Source organism: Channa argus, chromosome 23 (genome assembly GCF_033026475.1).
Source record: "Channa argus isolate prfri chromosome 23, Channa argus male v1.0, whole genome shotgun sequence".
Taxonomy (NCBI): Eukaryota; Metazoa; Chordata; class Actinopteri; order Anabantiformes; family Channidae; genus Channa; species Channa argus.
Genome location: NC_090219.1, coordinates 3,917,369 through 3,938,539, shown reverse-complemented (window position 1 = coordinate 3,938,539; position 21,171 = coordinate 3,917,369). Strand labels below are relative to the sequence as shown.

General features: G+C 37.5%; 1 protein-coding gene across 5 annotated transcripts; it reads left to right on the top strand.

Annotated features, from left to right (window-relative positions):
- Positions 1 to 133: 133 nt before the first annotated feature.
- On the top strand, positions 134 to 19,228 carry LOC137108540 (protein-tyrosine kinase 2-beta-like). 5 transcript variants are annotated; one of them, XM_067493253.1, is made up of 33 exons: positions 134 to 299; positions 1,156 to 1,256; positions 1,337 to 1,458; positions 2,893 to 3,001; positions 3,166 to 3,457; positions 4,745 to 4,923; positions 5,116 to 5,203; positions 5,384 to 5,463; positions 5,600 to 5,662; positions 6,000 to 6,054; positions 6,217 to 6,357; positions 6,755 to 6,826; positions 6,977 to 7,075; positions 7,352 to 7,469; positions 7,779 to 7,818; positions 7,949 to 7,980; positions 8,187 to 8,234; positions 10,050 to 10,144; positions 10,355 to 10,436; positions 11,342 to 11,442; positions 11,533 to 11,648; positions 11,819 to 11,919; positions 14,261 to 14,350; positions 14,614 to 14,818; positions 15,297 to 15,402; positions 15,897 to 15,944; positions 16,472 to 16,597; positions 16,855 to 16,887; positions 17,176 to 17,200; positions 17,318 to 17,358; positions 17,969 to 18,107; positions 18,398 to 18,474; positions 18,700 to 19,228. In XM_067493253.1, the coding sequence occupies exons 5-33, from the start codon at positions 3,275 to 3,277 to the stop codon at positions 18,934 to 18,936; spliced, it is 2,820 nt and encodes a 939-aa protein (XP_067349354.1). In that variant the 5' UTR covers positions 134 to 299; positions 1,156 to 1,256; positions 1,337 to 1,458; positions 2,893 to 3,001; positions 3,166 to 3,274; the 3' UTR covers positions 18,937 to 19,228. The 5 variants fall into 5 exon arrangements, with proteins under 5 accessions (XP_067349354.1, XP_067349352.1, XP_067349355.1 ...); XM_067493251.1 differs by having other exon boundaries at positions 3,161 to 3,457; XM_067493252.1 differs by lacking the exons at positions 134 to 299; positions 1,156 to 1,256; positions 1,337 to 1,458 and having other exon boundaries at positions 2,804 to 3,001.
- Positions 19,229 to 21,171: the final 1,943 nt, after the last annotated feature.

Sequence of the window (21,171 nt, the reverse complement as noted above, 5' to 3'; positions counted from 1 at the left end):
GAGCCTGCTCTTTATTTTGAAAGTAACCCAGTAGTTCCTTTTTAAATCTCCCAACATTTGACTAGATGACGCCGTTGAGAGTAACACTTCACTTGACCGAGCTATAAATTAATAACAGGCCAATTAAACCGGACAGAAACCAGCCAGAGGACGGGTCTCATCTGATAAAGCCAGAATGAAAAGAATATTTATTTATCTTATCTTATACTAACCTACTAAATTAGTCATGATTCCTAGGAGTGCGTTTAGGTTCGTCTGGAACTCCATTACATAGTCTAAATGTGTGGCTCATCGACACGGTGATGTAAAGCTCAAAATATTATTACCTTTTCCGAATATCACAATTTCATGGAAACCATTGCCTTTGTACAAATACCCACATTTAGATTATTAACCTATTAGGCCTATAAATATTTTTAATCAAATAATGCTCCAGGTAAAATGAGCATCGGACTTCCCAGTATTGCTGTGTTAAATGGTTGCAGGGAGCATTTAGAAAACAGAGCTCTTACGCCCCCTGTTGGATAATAGTGCCCATATTTTACTGATTAGAATTTACTACACGGAAAAATGGTACATAATGTATTTGGTTATAAGGTTGGTTATAGGGTTAAACAAGCAACTGAATTTTATCATACTGTATCGTCATTTTAGGTGAACATTCCTTTGGAATTATGAAATAAAAATTCTGTTGTGATGTAAAAGTACCACCAACTTTGGCTTTTCTCACTTTGATTTTAAATGTTTAATTTTAGAATAAACTGACCCAATTTTTACTACAGACAATTTTAGGTCTGTGCAAGACCATATATTACAATTTAAATACCTTCATGTTCTATTTTTGCAGAGAGGTAGTCTGTAAATTTCCACCTACAATGAAACCAGATGCATTTGCTGTGACAGTTAGTAGAGTGGTCGCACATAAACACAGAGGTGTCAGTGGTTCGATCATCTTAGTGGCTAATTAAGGACAGAGTCTCAGCATCACGTTTCTATTATTTTTCACTGATAACTTGTGTATTTACTATACACAATGCACATAGTTTTAATGTATATAGTCTGTTAATAACATAAGTATTAAGGGCTTGTCCATGATATTACACTCCTTGTTGCATCATAATATTGTACTTATGATTTTGTTCTTTTTTACCGCAGGTTCAAAAGGAAACTCCCGCTGTCAGTGTTTGCATTGTTGCTTCTCTCCTGGTCTTTTTATCGTAACCTGACACATGAGCCCACATAGGAGAAACACACAGGTAAACATACTCACCTGCTGTAATTGTGACACTCCCAGGTCCCAGAAGTGTTAATGATGGGAATCATTTGTTCTTCACAGTGAACACAACTCAAACCATCTGGATGTTTTCACCCCCATCATCACAGCAATGGGAGATGTTGGTCATCTTTCCGCTGGAGTTTAAGTTGCTCATTTGTTTATCTGCATAATCCTACAAATCGGTAGGTTAAGAGCTTTTTGCCTTATATAGATAAAAATACATAGTGACCTACTGTGTAAAGTGCATTGCAGAGGAGAAAAACCAATTCTGCACTTTTCCTGTCAGTGGTTACTATGGCCATAAAACAACAAACACAATAAATCAACACACAGTCACACACAGACACACAAACTAATAGCGAACTATATAACCGTTATTCACACTAAGTGTGAAGTAGAACTAGACCACTGAATGTGACAAGGGGAGCAAATAATTTTACACCAAGAGCCTCATGGTCACCACAGTGTACACACTACAATGCTGGTCTGAAAAAGTCAATATGAAATATCTGTGTATGTTTGATAAATGCTTTCATTAAAGAGAACTAGAGATAAAACAGTAAAATTAAATTAGCGGAAGTAGAGAACACTATTTTTTTTACAATGTTAAAATGGTAAATGGTCTGCATTTATATAGTGCTTTTTTAGAAGCACTTTACACTTCTTCTTATTCATCCATTCGCACTCACAATCACAATCACATACACTCACACACCGATGGGGGAGCTGCTATGCATCACTCGCCGGGAGCAACTAAGTTGGGGTTCAGTGGAGGAGCCGGAGATTTAACTAACAACTGCGAGATTGGTGGACGACCAATCCAGCCTTTAAAACTTTAATGTTTAATGATACAATTACAGTTTTTCCCTATGGAAAGTAGTCAGAGTAGGGTAGAGGTATACAGTAATAGAACACAAGTATACTACTTCAACTCTGCACATGTGTGACTCTTAATTTAAAACCTTTAACTATGCATTTTGCTTAGTGTTAAAAGATTAATTAAAGATTTTCAAAAAAGCCAAATAAGAAACAGTTCTCATTTCAGTAACACGACTCTACATTCATGACATCTCTATGAGGCTGTTGTCAGGTGCAGGTGTGCTCTGAGCTTAATCTTTATACATGTATATGTATATGCTCACAATGTCAATACTAACATGCAGATATTTGGCTGATAATAAAGTTCACTATGTTGACCATTTTGGTTTAGCCTGTTAACAGGCTTATAGAACTGACCATAAAGTTAAAAAGCACCTAAGGAATAATGCTTCACCCTGCAGCAGTGGGCACATTGTCACAGCAACCCATTTGGAGAGACATTTTTATCCTCTGGGTAAAATAGTTGTTGACATATTGTTTGTATGAATTAATATTGAGAGTACTGTGGGCCGTATCCCTTTTGAAAACATTGATATCCAGGCATGGAGTGTGGTTTAGTGCTGATCTTTACCCCTGCTTGTTGGGCACATGGTGACAGAGCAGTTTCATCTGTTCGCTTCTCTTGAACTTCCTTATTTCTTGTACCATTTCCTCTTTTTGCACATTGACGCGTTCTTCGTCAGTACGAAGCTTTGAACAGTCTCTTTCTGTTTTCTCTATTTAATCTGCCAAAGAAGACAGCAGACACAAATCTGTATCTCAAAAACTAACATGAATGTGATCGGGTTCTGGCATTGACTTGTCTTCAGTTTGACTGACTGACTGTTTGGAGCTTGTGAAAGACTGGTGAGTACAGAGAGAAATTGCAGCAAAAGTACAATAATTTATTGACACATGAATGTTCGTCAAAACGAACAACCTGACAACCTGATTTTGTTTGATTGTTGTCCAACTCTTGTCTGTCTCCACTGTCTTATGTGTTTTATGTAAATGCATGCGTGAAAGAGAAGGAAGAGAGAGAACAAATGTCTGTGTGGGCATGACAGAAATGTGTCTCTCTGCGTCGTAGCATACACGCTGTGTGTGTCTGAGAGTGTGTGTGTATTTTGAGTGTGTGTGATGTCAGGAGACAACACCACCCTGTCTTGGAGGAGCGTGTCTCCCACCAGCCCCTCTCCAACAGTAACTGTCGGGAGGGAGAGCTTCTTGGTGAAGATCGTCAAAGTGTGTTTCCTTAGCAACAGTTCGAACCTGGGCAAGAACTTCAAATTGGTCCGCTGCGAGGAGGGCTGGACTGTCAAGGTATATAATACTGTACTATTTACTGTACACCCCTACACTAGTGTTGGTACTCTCTATACACTACTTAATCTTTCTGATCAACTGTACTGTAGCACGTACAGTATTTTATTGTACACTACTTTACACCACTGGACTGTCCTTTCCTATTTGTCCTGTTATATGCTTTACTACTCTACTGTAAAGTCTCTACTTTATTAATTAATTTATATTACTGTATGCTACCATGCTTTTCTCTTCTATTAGTGTATCTACCATTACTAGTAAACTGACAAGTCACAGCACAATTTAGACACATTTACATACACTATTTATATACACAATGTACTCAACTACGCTGACCTCAGTTTGTCTCCATCATACTGTCATTACCCATCTATAATGTTTTCCAACAGTCTTAACTGTACTTTACTGTAATGTGTTCTACTGTACCTCAGTGGATTCTACGGCACTTTTGCTATACTCTTCTATGCTGCTCTATTTTTTTCTGTTCTATATTGTAGTACTGTTTGTATTGCACTTACCTAATGCGTTGTGCAGATTTGTGGACTTTACTGTACTGCACTATACTTCACTGTAAAGTATGATAATATCATTTTTCTTTGGTACTCTACTGTCTTCATCCATGCTTTACTGTACTTTACGTATCTTCTTTATATTGTGTTTCCTTATTCGGTACTTGTCTGGACACACTTCAGCTGTACTCTGTTTTGGTCCATTGTTTACTTGCTTTCATACGCTACAGTTTACACTACAGTTTATTCAGCAATGCTCTACTATACAGTACTATACATTTATGTTCTACTCTAAAGTGCAGCAGAATATTTCGGCACTTATCCTACAGGCTCAGACACCTCAAGCTGCTTCATGCTACTGTAATTATATCCATGTTTTTACTCATATTTTGTTGCAAACTTAAGCACTCAGGAAGAAGCTGTTTCTGTGTGTGTGTGTGTGTGTGTGGGTGAGTGTTTGTGTGTGGATTTCTACCTTCTCAGATAGCTGTCAGCCACTCACTCTTTGTACTTTCCTCATTTCTCTGAGGTCTCTGTGGTTCTTCAGCTTGCATGTTACAGAGTTGTGGTGTGTGAGCATATAAGCTCGATGTTGTTGTGTTAGAAGTGTATTAGGAGCTGCTAGAGTTGCTTTTGACGCTGTTTTAACTTTCTTAAAAAAGAACACACTTTGTTAGGCATTTTTCATTAGATACTGACAGTTAATTCGAGATATTTTGTGATGTGTAAGCTTGGAGGTCTTTACTCTTTAGTATAAAAATTACTCCTATCCCAGGATGTCATCACTGTTGTGCTGTCCAGTGGCTGTGTGGGTCCAGACATAAAACACCCCCTCTGCTATGGCCTCCTTCTCAAACACCTCAAGTCTTCAGAGATACACTGGCTGCACCAAGACCTAACAGTGGCAGAACTCACCCAGCGCTATGAACAGCAACACCTAGAGGCTGAGTGGAGGTCAGTACTCTGCCTCACTGTTGTTTGTATTTTATAAACTATATAAAATAAAACTATATTTAAATTTTGCTGTTGTCTGTCTAATCTGAGAATAGTTAAATAAAGTTAATAAAGCTTAGGTCCCTCACAATCTGTTATACCTTCATATAATGTCCTATCTGGAAAAGTTAACTACAGTGTTTGTTTGTTCAGATATGACCTGAGGATCAGATACATCCCACCCAACTTCATGAAAGAATTTGAGAATGACAGAACAACTATGCTTTACTTTTACCAGCAGGTCAGTAATGGTATTATTTTGTGTTGTGGGATGTTTAAAGTTTATTGTATCTCTCTTCAATAGGGTTTATTATATGTTTAGAACTTATTGTAGAGTCTGGATTATTTTTAGCTATAGATAAAGGTTAGGTAAGGATCAGTGTGAAAAAAGGGGCATGTGTGTTTGTGTGGTTATCCACAGGTACGAAGTGACTATATGCAGCAGTATGCCTCAAAGGTCAGCGATGGAATGGCTTTACAACTTGGTTGTCTGGAAATTAGGTAATGTCCAACTACCACCACATGTTTATTTCTAAAAACAGAATGTTTGTTTGCTCACTCCAGGTCTAAGGACACAGGAGAAGGGCTTTTATATTCTTTTTTATATTCTTTATTAAAAACCTTTTTGTGTTGGCAGGAGATTCTACAAAGACATGAATCCACATGGGCTGGAGAAAAAGTCCAACTTTGAACTGTTAGAGTAAGTCCAGTGTTACAGTGTCACATCCTTTTGCGCTCATGAGGTACATGCAGTGGATTGAAATAATCTTTGGGCTGTTGCATTTTATCTTATGACGAGATTTTTTTCGTTTCATAAATCTTATAACCTCAGGCCATGTAGCGCAGCTTTCTAAACAGTGTGAACATCAGATGGTCTGACTGATAAACCAAGATGAAATGTGAAATGACCAGTTAAAGGAGATAGAGTAGATTGGTTTGCATTCATGATAAAGTATTTAAACCATGGGGCAGGGACTATGATTAGAAATGTTACTTTGCGGAGTTTATTAAAAATGTGTCTGACTCTGCTCCTTTAGGAAAGAGGTCGGGCTGGACCTGTTCTTCCCCAGAGAACTGATTAATAGCATGAAGGTATGAAGCTGAAATAACTGCTTCACAGTTGAACATAGAATGTGCATTTTTTTCTGCCTATGCGTGTGTTAAACTTCACAATGAAGTAACATAATGTGAAGTAATCAGCTTTACATTATTTACCGTTTTTTTGTCTTTGCATTTGATGTGTGTGTGTATTAGTCCAAGCAGCTGCGTCGGCTGATCCAGCAGACGTTTCTGAGTTACTCCACTCTGGGACAGGACCAGTGCATGGGCAAGTTCTTCGCCACTCTGGCTCAGTGTTACAGCTACACACAAGAGAGCTTCGCCTGCCAGCTGGTGGTAAGTGTTTTAGCTTTTCCCACCTTTCATTTAAATGCAGTTTTCTTTTGAAGCACAAAGTTTTTCTAAGTTTGTTCTATATAATATAGACTGAGTCTGGTCTTTCTGCAGGTTTGTTTTTTATAACCGTAGACATATTACCCTGCTTACTCCTCTGTAGTTTTTATTTTTAACACCTTGTTATGACTTTTATATATATATATATATATATATATATATATATATATATATATATATATATATATATATATATATATATATGACTTGTGTTATATAAAGCCAATTCTGACCACAGTTTGATGCAACTTTACCTTGTGTGTCTGTGTGTGCGTGTATGTGTGTTTGTGTGTGTGTGTGTGTGTGTGTGTGGGTAATTGTTTATTTCTTGTGTTTGCAGCATGGCTGGAGTCTTGCAATAGATTTGGTCATTGGCCCTGAAGGCATCAGTCAACAAATTGAAAACTCAAATGTGAGATTCAAGTAATTTTCTCATAATTTTGTTAAATGCTTCTTTAAAAAACATTTTATACAGTGTGTAATGCATATGCATGTATACAGTAGCTGTTGTATCTCTATTCTTGCTTTATTTCTAAGTTTTACATCTTTGTCTTATTTTTAGCCCATCTGTCTGGCCACATTTTCTCAAGTGCGGAGTATCTCCTGCTCTGTAGAACAGGATGGTCAGGCTCTGCTCACTGTGCACATTGACTCCAAACAGGTACAAAACTGAACTTCCTAAAGGAATATAATGGTAGGAATAAGTTGTGTTTACCTTATAGGCATTAAATGTTGCAGCAGTTTCTGAAGATGAGTACATTAGCTTCCTGGAGACTTGTGGAGGGTTAACTTTTAGACAGAGGCTTAGTGGCGTTCCTCTGTTTCAGACTTAGTAAAAGTGCTCTGACCTCTGAGTTACAGTTTTACAAGAATCAGGTGAGATTTGAGTGTAAAGCACTTAAAGCACACTTAATATCTTGTATGTACAACTCTGCAGCCACTGTCAGTGAACACCTCCTCCCTGGCTGTGGCAGAGAACATGGCCGACCTGATAGATGGGTATTGCCGACTGAGTGGTGTGTCTCAGAGCTCACTCATTATCAGGCCCAATAAAGGTATAGTAAAGGCAATGTATCAACATGAAATACAAATGTTTCTTTCAATTAGTCAAAATGAAAAAAAAAAACAAATTATAATGTAATAATTCACTAAATTCAACAGATTTCAACTGCATCCACATTCTATTTTATTTCATTGTTGTTTTAAATACAAACTAGGGTCTTTTTGTAAAAGCTCACCCTGTTGGGTTCTTTTAAAGCTGTGTGGCGTTATAACTGATAAGCACAATTCACAAACATATGAATAGGTACAAAGACCCTTCATTGTCTAGACTGACAACTAAAACAAATTCTTGGTTCTTACAGGAAGAGACACACGAATGAAACTGCCTGACATTCCAAAAAGGTTAGTGTAATGAATCTTATTAGAAATCAGAGTTTCTCAAATGTTGTTAAGTGTTTGTGTGGACATGTAGCTCTTTACATCTTTCTTTTTTTAATGTCTTGCTGTCTATCTCTTTTCATCTCTCTTTTAGTGCTGGGCCCAGTGGTCGTGATAGACATTTGAGTAAGTATAAATATACTATGTAGCTAGATTATATAGACCCCAATGAATGTTTATTTATTTTTTTGTCAAACTGGTCTGCTTTCTTTAAATGATTTTCATCCAGCAAATGAGTCAGTGACATGAGCATATCAACAGTCCTATTTTATTTGGCCTTGTAAACAAAAAAATGCAAATTGAAAGCAAAAAATATTTTTCTGTAACTCCAGGTTCTGATATTTATGTTGAGATTCCAGAAGCTTCAGAAAAGTCTTTTGGTAAGTAGTGTCTCATTTGTATACACAAAGGTCATGAAAAGGATGAGAACACCTACACATTCTTGTATTTTTATCATCTTTTGTTGGTTTTATTAAATTAAATGGTAGCAAATGTATCAAAAAAAACAAAAAGATGAATGATATTCATTCATTTTACATCAATGCATTTTAGGAATATTTGCTCAAAGGATTAAATGTGCATGTTAAACTTTACTCAAAAACCTGCCCTTTGCAGTATTAACTGCCTGACAAATCTGTGGAATTCTGCTGATCAGTTATTGCAGATATTCAGATGTGATTTCCTCCCAGGCATTCTGGAAAACATCTCAACGGTCTGCTTTGCTAATTGGGCAGTGTTCCTGAACTCTTAGGTCCAGTTTCTACCACACCAGCTCAATGGATTTCAGATCTGGCTACTTTCTAAACTAGATAATTCCTACACAACCAGGAAGCATGCGTAGAGTCATTGTCTTGCTGAAAAATGAAATGATCAGAAATCAGTTGTTGCCCAGAGTTAATGGCATGCCTCCATACTGATTAAGGAGGACTTGTAAAAGATGCAGATCACCCACTTCCCCATTGCCGAAGCATCCCCAGATCATCATGTGTCCACCTCCATGCTTCACTGATGGTGTTAGGCAGGCAATTATCATATTTTATGAGTTCTGTGTCTGACATGTTTGTTACTTAAACCTCAAACTTTGATGCATCAGTCTACGAGACTTTGTTGCACCCTTCTAAAGTCCACTATTTGTTAATCTTGGCCCATTGCAACCTTTTTTTCTGATTTGCCAAATTTTTGACTTTTTCTTTGCAACATGCCCATGTGGCCAGTTGACCTGAGTTTCCTAAGCACAATTTCTGTGCACACTGGTTTGTCTCTTTTTTATTTAAGGATGCAGCTAATTCAGGAGCATCTCATATATCTCATAGAGAATAAGCTGCCTTTCTCAGGACAAATATAGAATGATGAGTTTCTAAAGAAAGCTGTTTTTCTTTGGCTATTTTATTTCAACTCAAAATGACAGGTCACTCTGTCTATGAACGAAGAATTAAATAGAAACTCATTTTATTGGTTTATTTGTTTTTTGTATACAGTTGGAGCCAGCATTAATTTGGGACACCACCCCCAAAATATTATCTTTGAATTAAACATCACCTTCAGATTTCATTATTCCTACTTGAGAAAGATATGTGCTCAGAAAAATCTTATAAGATACAAGAACCTTTTGCCTCAAAGGCCAGACAACCCTGCATTAAGCCAACAACTAGTCAGTGAAAAATTCAGAAACATTATTTTAATATATATTATATTATATTATATTATATTATATTATATTATATTATATTATATTATATTATATTATATTATATTATATTATATTATATTATATTATATTTTTTAGCATAGATCTACGGTTAGTTTTGCCATATCAAACTGTGACTCGTGTTAACAACATGCAAATAAAGTGTGAAAGTGGTAGAAACAGACGGCAAGCAAAAATAGACTCATATTGAATGGAGCAGCAGAAAGTTAAAGTAACATTCAGAAATTAAATGGTTTTAGAGCTAAAATTCACTGCGCCGAAGCTAAAAGCATTGTCATATATATCTTTTCACATATATATAAGTCATAACATTTATTATTTCCTACTATCTGAGCTTTATGTTTGGAAAATAAGTATGTCTATATTCATATGTTGGTCAATCCTTCAATGTCTTTTGTGTGTTATTTCCACACTAGTATAACCGTAATCCAGCACAATAATGTCAAAATGTCAAAATCCATCTGTTTTTCAATGTTTGTGTGTCCAGACAAACACAAGATTATGAGAGATGATGTCATTGTGGGTCAGATCCTGGGCGAGGGATTCTTCGGAGAGGTTCATGAAGGACTTTATAAAAGCCCAGTGAGTTTGTATGTTGTCTAAGCATCAGCATAATTCACTTCCAAAATCCTGTTCAGTATCAAAATAAATCTATTTTAGCTGTAATGTGCTGACAATATAACACTAAAATAAGTTTATGACTAAACAGAAAATATTATATACACATAATATACAAAGAAAATATTCTCAAAATGAATTGTGATTGTAAAATGAATGGATGTGTGTTTACAGACTGGAGAACGGATCCGTGTGGCTATCAAAACCTGTAAAGACTGTTCAGCTGACGTAAAAGAGAAATTTCTCAGTGAAGCTGGTGAGTATGTTGCTGCTGCAGTGATTATTTCCTTACAAGGGTTTGTGATGAAACTGCACAATCTGCCAGATGTTAAGAAAATAATAAAAATGGACTATAATGTGGATTTTAATTTATGCAAATTTGTTACTGGTCATTACTTTAAACATAATACAAACAAATCTCTTAAAACTCCAGTCTAATGAAAGAGGACAAGAGTGTTTGCACATTTCATATTGAATGAACATAACATATTGCATGTTTCATCAGTCAGAAGCTGTAGTTAACTTCCTGTTGCGTTGTTGTGGCTTTGTGAAAAAGTGAGACTGGAGGCGGTTGCTTCAGTAAGCCTGGTTCCTTTCCTGAGCTGACTGACAAGAAAGGTTATGAATAATTTTAGATAAATTTAGTAATTCCAGCTAAATTTGGTAATTTGTGAGCACATACAGTAGACATAAGAATCCTTAAATGGAAACTTAGAGGCTACAATTTTTATTTTAACCAATTATATAAAAAAGTGGGACAAAAAACCTATTGATTCTTTTTTTAATAGCTTTTGGTTGAATGAATATGCTCACAACTATCCATAATCTATAGGTTCATTGGGGTACACCTTTCACATCACACACTGAATAATATTTTAAAAACGTGATTACTGCAGCTTTAATATGTTGATTATGAAGCTTTTGTTTAAATGGCTCTGTGGCAAATGTGAAATAGTTCAGTGATTAAGACAAATACTATGTGTTGTACATATGCTTTCCCTCCTATCCATAAAGGCTAAAATACACTTCAAAAAGCCAATCAATAGAGTAGCAAATGTCATTTTTTGTTGTGAATTGTTTGCTCTTTATCCTTTGCCTTTTTCTGTCACTGTCTTACTATAAGATAAATTTATGTTGGAGGTGTTTTGCTGTGTGTTGCAGAGTTGATGAAAAATCTGGATCATCCAAACATTGTGCGCCTAATTGGAGTCATTGAGGTTGATCCTGTCTGGATTGTTATGGAGCTCTATGAACATGGAGAGGTTTGTGTTTTTATTGTCCATCTAAACAGGGAGATGAATACATAATATACACAGTTATATATAAGTAGTTTATTTTTGTTCCCCTAACAGTTGGGAAATTATCTTGTGGAGCAGCAACACATCCTGACCAATACAACATTATTACTGTACTGTCTACAAATCTGCAAAGCCTTGGCTTACCTGGAGGGACTAAACATGGTGCACAGGTAACACAGCCTCATGTTTTTGTGAGTAATTTCCCATAGAAAACACATAAAAACACTTCTAATTGTCCCTTATGCATTGGTACATTCAAAGGTAGTAATTGTTGAAATGGTTTTGTGTACTCTTTCGTCACTCTCTGTGTTTTGTTTTGGGTCCTGTCTGTCTGCTGTAGAGATATAGCAGTAAGAAATGTTTTGGTGGCATCTCCTGAATGCGTCAGGCTTGGTGACTTTGGTCTGTCTCGCTACATTGATGAACAGGAGTATTATAAAGGTGCAAACACAAACACACACACATTTTTCAATTCAAGTTACAATTCAACTTTATTTATATAGCGCCAATTCACAACAAAGTCATCTCAGGGCACTTTACAGAATAAAGTCAACATTATAAAGATGTATAGAGCGACCCCAACAATTACCCCTGGAGCAATCCATAGGCAACGGTGTAGAGGAAAAACTCCCTTTAACGGAAGAAACCTCAAGCAGAACCAGGCTCAGGGTGGGCGGCGATCTGCCTTGACCGGTTGGGGTGAGTGGAAAGTGAAGAGAGAAAAGAAAAGAGCAACAAAAAGCAACAAGAAAACATCGGGCAGTAGGACCAGTAGCTGGACGCTGGAAGACACACAGATTCAAAGCCGGGGACACCTGCAGAAAGGGACAGAGAGAGGGGGACAGAGAAGGACAAAAACAACTACGGGTGAAAAAACACAGAGTTAATGACATACAGTGGTGACAATTGCGGGGTGAGAGGAGAGGAGAGAGAGTCAAGAGGAGGAAAGGAGCTCAGTGCATCGGGGGATGGGTCCCCCAGCAGTCTAAGCCTATAGCAGCATAACTATAACTAACTATATGCTTTTTTAAAGAGGAAGGTTTTAAGCCTAGACTTAAAAGTAGAGAGGGTGTCTGCCTCCCGAATCTTAACTGGGAGCTGGTTCCACAGGAGAGGAGCTTGATAGCTAACGGCTCCACCTCCCATTCTACCTTTGGAAATTCTGGGAAACACAAGTAGGCCTGCATTCTGAGATCGAAGTGGTTTACTGGGATGATATGGTGCTATGAAGTCTTCTATATATGATTGAGCCTGACTGTTCAGAGCTTTATATGTAAGAAGCAGGGTTTTAAATTCTATTCTAGATTTAATGGGAAGCCAATGTTCCGTAGGTGGAAGAAGGTTTTTCTAGAGATTTGTTTTATATGTGAGTTAAAGGACAAATCCTGCTCAAAATGACACCAAGGTTCCTTGCAGTAGTACTGGAGGCCAGACTTCTGCCATCATGAGTAACAATATGGTTGGACATCATATTTCTGAGATATGTCTGAGTTTAGAATTAAAAAATTGTGGGACATCCAGGCCATTATGTATTGTAGGCATGCTTGAAGCTTTATTAACTGGTTATTTTCATCTGGTTCCAAAGATAAATATAGCTGGGTATCATCAGCATAGCTGATAGTGGAAATTTATGGAGTGTTTTCTAATAATGTTGCCTAAAGGAGACATATATAAATTAAAAAGTATTGGTCCTAAGAGCCTTGTGGAACTCCATAGCTAACCTTTGTGTGCATGGAGGATTCATCATGAACATGAACAAATTGAAATCTATTGGATAGATAAGATTTAAACCAACCTAGTGCCGTTCCTTTAATCCTAATTTCATGTTCCAGTCTCTGTAATAAAATGTTGTGATCAATGGTATCAAATGCAGAACTAAGATCTAACACAGTATAGAGACTAGTCCATTATCTGATGCCGTGGGAAGATCGTTGGTGACTTTTACTAGTGCTGTTTCTGTACTATGATGAACTCTAAATCCTGACCGAAAGTCTTCATACAAATTTTTTCCTCCTGTAAAGGTGGTCGCATATTTGTTTTGTGACTACTTTTTTAAGGATTTTAAAAATAAAGGGGAGATTAAATATTGGTCTGTAATTGGCTAAAACACCTGGGTCAAGACAGGGTTTTTTAAATAGTGCTTTACAGCTGCCTTATAGGCCTGTGGTACGTAGCCTGTTTCTAAAGATAGATTGATGATATCTAATACAAACGTAACTATTAAGGGTGAGCAGTTTAGTTGGAATAGGGTCTAGCCGACAGTTTGCTGGTTTGGATGAGGTAATAATTGAAGTTAGCTCAGAGAGATCTATGGGTAAAAAGCAGTCTAAGAGAGATTTGGGCCTTATCGATGATTCTAGCACTGTTGTGCATGAAAATCTATCTGTAATATTTGGGGAGAGGATCCGGTGAATTCTTATTCTAATAGCTACAGTTTTATTCATAAAGAAAGTCATGAAGTCATTGCTGCTCAGAGTAAAGGGAAATCTAGGCTCAGCAGATCTATGGCTCTTAGTCAGCCTGGCTACAGTGCTGAACAGAAACCGGGGGTTGTTCTTTTTTCTTCTATTAATGATGAATAATATGCTGTTCTGGCATCACGGAGAGCTTTTTTGTACATTTTTAAACTATTTTTCCAGGCTAAATGAGAATCTTCTAAATTTCTGGAACGCCACTTCCTTTCTAACTTTGGTGTTGCTTGTTTGCATTTGTATTCAATGATATCAGATATCAATTATCTATATTTTTTGCTTCTTCTGACACATTTCTCTTCTGTGTACAGCCTCCATCAGTCGATTACCAATCAAATGGATGGCACCTGAATCCATTAACTTCAGACGCTTCACCACCGCCAGTGATGTTTGGATGTTTGGTGAGAAATAAACTTAATGTTAGCAAATTACAACTGATCTGCTTGTAACAGCTTCCTTTTAGCTGAAATTAGGCAAATGGAAGTAACAACCCAGTTTTCGTTTGCTCAGTGTGAATTTGTTTGCAAAATTTCTACACTTACAGCCCTGCATCTAAAATCCTATGTAAGTAGAAGTATGGCAGAATTCACAAGAGAGATTCAGTATAGTTGTTTACATGTGGTTTGTTTTTTTTGTGTGTGCATGTGTGTGTGTGTTTAATCAGGTGTGTGTGTGTGGGAGATCTTCTCACTGGCCCAGCAGCCCTTCTTCTGGCTGGAGAATGGACAAGTGATCAACCAGCTGGAGTCTGGCGTTCGACTCCCCAAACCTCAGTTCTGCCCACCAAAACTCTACTCCCTGCTCACCCAGTGCTGGGCCTACGAGCCAAATGCCCGGCCCAGCTTCAGCCAGCTCGTCTGCTCCCTCAGGTACACAAATATGTATCTACACACGTGTATTTCTTCACTGTTACTGTTTTAAATACCCAACTTACCTGCTGTTTTTCCTTATTGTTTTTTCTATATGATGATTGACTCAGACATCAATACAATGGTTTGGAAATAGTAAATGTGTGGTTTCAATAGAGATAAACAGGGTGTTAAAGTAAAAGAAAAAAGAATACTACTGTTAATATGTTATGGTGAAATACCTGAAACTGAAAATATAAGAATAATTTACCTCAGACCGATCTATCAGATGGTGATAGAGGAAGAGGAAATGTACCCAGTTGCCTGACAAGAATCCAAATAAGTGTGTTTTTATAACTCAGAGGTCATATTTTATTGTATTTTTTATTGTACATATGGTTTATACAGGAGTTCATCTTTAAGAGTTTCATCAAGAGTTTTTTACTTAGATTTTTCTTCTATATACATTTCTATAAACTGCTGTTTGTGTTTTTGATAGTGAGATTCACAGGATTGAGGTGGAGCAGGAGGGTAATGTGAGACGAGACAGATCAAATTCACTTCTGTCAGCAGTTCCCCGCAGCTTCACAGAACCTCCACCCAAGGTACCACAAACATAATGTATATTTTTCTCTGAACCTACACTCAGAGAAGATCGATGCTTAGAGCTAACACAGTCAGACCTGTGGCATTAATTCTAGCATTCTATTTTCACCCACAGAATGCCTTCAATGCATTACTAATTTCAAGCACTTTCAAAGAGGAAGCAGTCACCAGAGCTAAACGTTCCAAGACATGTTTCAAATATTTTCATAAAGTAGTTTTACATGTGCTAAGTTCCACTATTGTAGAAGAGAAAAGAAAACTTTCTTGGAAAGTGGCCTTTCTGGTTTCTTGGAATTGATGTAAATGGGAAAATCCCTTTTCCTCTTAGTTTTCTTTTTTCTTTTTCAAGTTAGTGTCAGTAACTAATTTCACTTATAATACAGGCCTAACTAATGTGTCTGTCCTTTACACAACCTTTGTACAATACTGCAGTTGTTAAAATCCATTCAGCCCTTTAATAAAGGACATCTTCTCTTTATCTCTTTTTCTTCAGCCGTCTAGGACTCAAGGCAACACCCTTCCTCGGGTATCACACCTACAGGTGTCACTCACACACACACACACACACACACACACACACATACGATGAAATAGATAGAGACATACATTTAAAGTAATGTGCACTCATGTGTATGTGCATTGCAGTCATATGCATAATATAATTATGTAAAATAAGCTATTTAATTCCCCTGTTCTTAGCGTTTGTCTTAGAGAATGAAAACACACTGTATAAAGTCACATTTAAAAATCCAATTTATATGAGTATTATACAGTATATCAAAAATGTTCACAAACAATTTACATTAAAGTCTATTTATGTCACATAAAATATAGTGAGCAAACCTCCAAAATTACATCATAACATGAGAGGGAATTTAGCTGTTGAGTCATGCTCAGCAGGGCTGTTCAATATTTTATATCATGAAAGGATATGCATACAACACCTCTACTGATTTATACTGTCCTTTTATGTTAAAAAAGGATAGTATTAATTATATATAATATCACTGTAAAAATAGGTCAGTTTTAATGGTGTGTGTGTGTGTATGTGTGTGCGTGCATATGTAGGTGGCAGACAAGGACAGCAGATCTGTGTGGGAGAAAGAGAGAGTGCAAGTGGAGAACACATTACAAAGACAAAAGATAGAGATGCTGATGGACAAACAGTGGCTAGAACAGGAGGAGAAACAACTGGTGAGCTATAAACACACACACACAATTTTCACATAAGCGAGTAAAATACAATTTTCAGTGGTCAACACAGAAAGTAGTTTGAGGGTTTAAGCGTGTGCTAAAGCAGTGGAAGGAACATTGTGATGTGTTTTACACGATGATCTTTAATAAGTATAAATACATGCTATGAAACCTAAGCTTTTACAGTCTGAAACTGATATCAATAACTGTAAATTAACTCTATGTATCTACTAAAATTGGTTTCTGGTTTTGTGTAGGATCCTATGGCTCGACTGGATTTATACTCCAAGGTATTTTTTATTTTTTTTTCAAGCTCATTTGAGTTGTAGATTAAGTACTTTTGACCAAAAGGGTGCAGGAACATGTTTTAAATTGTTATTTATAAAAGATTTGTATGCATTAAAAATAAGCATTATCAAGCCAACAGGTACATTCAGTCTCAGTACAAAAGTCTCTACCAGTAATGACAATAGTTCTTTAGCCTCTCACTAATGCAAAGGGAGTTCACAGTAATAACCTGGAGATTGTATAAGAAACCTTTTACCAAAACTGACATTCAGAAATTACTCTGTTTGCAGCCTCTTGAAAAACCTCCAGGAAACGGTGAGTCCACAGATAGAAGCCAAATTTTACATGACAGCCTTCTTTAACATGTTTTAACCAAATACACTTGGTTAAAACAAACTGTATCAATGTTTAATTTTTTTTTCTGTCTGTCAGGTCCTCCAGAGAAGCCCCCAATGCCTGCTGGAGTTGCACAGGTACTATTTAAAATACATTTTACCATTGAAGCTGTAGATGTGAGCAAAAAAGTAAAGCATTGTTGGAACGGGTGGAGAAAAGTGTCAGGTGTGTTGTGTGATAAAAGAGTATCAGCAAGAATGAAAGGAAAGTTGTTCAAGACAGTGGTGAGACCAGCAATGTTTGGCTTAGAGACAGTGGCACTAAAGAAAAGACAGGAGGCAGAGCTGGAGGTAGCAGAGCTTAAGATGTTGAGGTTCTCTTTGGGAGTGACAAGGATGGACAGGATCTGGAATGAGGACATCAGAGGGACAGCTCATGTTAGATGTTTAGGAGATAAAGTCAGAGAGGCCAGATTGAGGTGGTTTGGACATCTTCAGAGGAGAGACTGTGAATATATTGGTAGAAGGATGCTGAGGTTGGAGCTGCCAGGCAGGAGGTCTAGAGGAAGACCAAAGAGGAGATTTCTGAATGTAGTGAGAGAGGACATGAAGTTAGTGGGTGTGAGAGAAGAGGATGCAGAGGACAGGGTTAGATGGAGGCACATGATTCGCTGTGGTGACCCCTGAAAGGGAACAGCCAAAAGGAAAAGAAGAAGAAAAATAAAGCATTGTTGGTTGGATGTTGCAGCCTCTTCCTACCGCTGAAATGGACCGATCAGGTGATCGCGTTTACACGGGTGTCATGGCGATGGTAAAAAAGGTGGTCCAGCTGAAGAATGATGTCAACACACTGCCCGCCTCTGAGTATCCCAACGCTGTCAAAGTAGGTTTATTACTCGATGTATGTATATTACAAGTGCATTATATCTATGTGACAAACCCTACAGAGATGATCAAGGGGCTTAAGAGACTGACTTAACAGACCTTTTGTTTTAAAACAAGGATTTTCTATTGCCACAAGTAACATTTCTTTACAATAAAACCAAATTTAACTTTCTAAAAAACTTTGTTTTGTCTCTTTTTTTCCTTCTTCTATCCCTGTTCATCCTCACTCTGCTATGACTCCCTTTCTGTCCCTCCCCCTGTCATGCTCTCTCATCACTCCAACTTCAGGTAGTGGGCATGACTCTGCGTGATCTAATTCAAAGTGTTGATGAGATTCTGCCCTCCCTGCACAGCTCTGTGACGACAGAGGTAGACTTCGCTTCCTCTCTTTTTACATAATTACTTTCCTAATTGGTATGATAACAGACATGCACGTACAGACCAAATAGTGTATCACTTATTTAAGGGCAGAAAGAAACTATGCTGCACCTAAATTTATCCAGTACACTGCCAAAGATCGGTAAAAGAAACATATATGGTTAATCAAGTAAAATGCATACATATCACAACCATATCCTCTCCTCTCTGTCTTAGATTGAGGGCACTAAGAGACTGCTGAACAAGGATTTAGGGGAGCTGATCAGTAAGATGCGTCTGGCTCAGCAGAACTCCATAACATCACTAAAGGAAGAATGCCAGCGGCAGATGTTGGCAGCTGCTCACACACTTGCACTGGACTCCAAAAACTTGCTGGATGCTGTGGACCAGGCTAGGGTTAGGGCCAACCTGGCCAAGCCCAAGTCTAATTCCCAAAATGATTTAGGGGAATGAGAAGAAAACATGAAAATTCGTTGTTGATAGTCTCTAGGTTAAAACAAGCTCCCAAGTTTTACGTTGAACATGGTTTCAACAAATGTTTTTTTGTGCAGCAGTGCTTCCTGCACACATGCTAAATAGAGATAATAGATCACAAGATGATAGATAGCGTATTTTTATTTTCACCTACAAGAAAACCAATCGTGATGAGACAAACTGAGCATTTCTCAAACTGCCCCAGTTTATAAAACCCTGTTTCCACTCTTTATGTTTTATTTTACTAATAAAGATAGTTATATATTGCAAATCTTGTGTCATTTATTTTCCTTTTCTGCAACATGTTAACAACTGGACTGCACTGGAAAGTCATTGTCATAATCTGAGGCTTTCTCCCTAAAGTTTGCACACACAATTATCTGGTTCCTCTCATCTCATTAATCACACACACACACACACACACACACACACACACACAAACAAACTCAAGCTGCCTTTCCCCTGCTATTCCTTTGTTTCACTCTCCTGCCCTGGTGTCTTCCCATACTCACCTGTATTGCAGTCCCACTGTTCACACTTACATTCACTCCTACAGACAATTTAGAGTCATCGATAACCTAACATGCATGTCATTGAACTGTGGGAGAAATTTGCAGACGATGTAAAAAGGATTTTGCATGAGATTTTTTACGCCAGATGTCCTTCCTGCCACAACCCTACCATTTTACCAGGGCTCAGGACCAGCACCAAGGTAGCCCTTGATGGCTGGGCAGGGCCATACCTGATGGGCATTTGCATCCCGACCCAATGCTCTACCCATTGAGCCACCCACCTATGTCTATGAGTGAATGCCTGTATTTTATGGATTATTTTATCTAATATTAGGGGCAAACCCTACAGCAGGGGGTCAGATGCCCACCTTGCCCCCTTTACATCCTGCACATGCACTAAAGATAGAGAACTCACAAGCAGTTTGCTCTGTCATAGTTGCTCTAAGACAACCATAATTTTTCAATACTTTCCAGTTTACACTTGAACAACAATGTAGCATTTCTTAATTCACGGTCGTGTGGTTGTTGTCTTTCATTTGAGAGATTGCTTTCTTTACCTGTTTGGCTGTCAATTACAACTATATGTCTGCATATTTTTAGTTGTCAAAGCAGCATTCAATCTCTAAAGCAACATGTCAGTTCTGGAAATACAAATTTTCTGGATAATAGTGTACCTAACTCTAAGCACATAAAGGCTGTTTTTATCCTACATGTGATGTCTTCGATGACAAACTTGTATACACAACTAGTGACTATGCAACGAGTGTTATATGTACTCAAAGGTCTTACTGTCCTCATTTATCTAAAGTGTTATGCAAATTTGTATTTCAAGTTTAATCGTTTATAATTATCTTATGACTGTACAGCATATCAAATGTGTTTGTCAGGGCCTTGAATAGGTCTCTTCCACCCACACTCCAAAATATGCCAACATCAATTTGCAATGTACCCCTTTGGGGGAGTGTACCGGCAGCTGTTCAGTCTGCCTGTGATTTGGTCTTTTCAGTCGAAATCAATTTTCAGTCATAACATGTCTAAATGCACTAATTTCAAAAGATCACAGAAAGAACAGACAATTCCTCCACCTCCAATGCCATGAATTGACCTGTTGTTAGTCTGCTGAAAACACAGAGTAAAGATGAGCATTTTCTGCTTTTATCTGTATATGACCTGTTGTGAAGGGTGTGAAGTTGGCAAAATGCCAGTTCATCATAAATTTATACTGTGCCATTGTAAGAATGCTGAAATAACTTACTAGCATTAGCAGGTAACTAACTGGAACTAACTGGGAGAAAAAAGGGAAAAACCTACCAATCATCAATTGTCCCAGTATCACTGAAAACACACCCACTGTAGTACAACGAGCAAATATTTGTCAAAGGGCAGATGAGTATGTCACTTTGAAATATATTTTGTGTGCATATCCTCTTTCCATGCGCAGGAATAGGGAAAAGGAATATGGCCATACTGTACATGAGTTTTATAAATTTTAGTTATAGTCAGAATATTTTTGCAATTAAAAAAGGATCAAGTTTGCAAGGATGTTCCATTCCAGTGATTTCTTTCCCGTGACTGTGACTCATGACTGTCAGAAGCAGCAATCAAAACAAAAATCCTCTTGGATAAAAAACATTGGTGATTGTCACATTTGAGGGTTTGGACAAAGGGCTGCATCTCATTCACACTATCCTTAATCAGTACA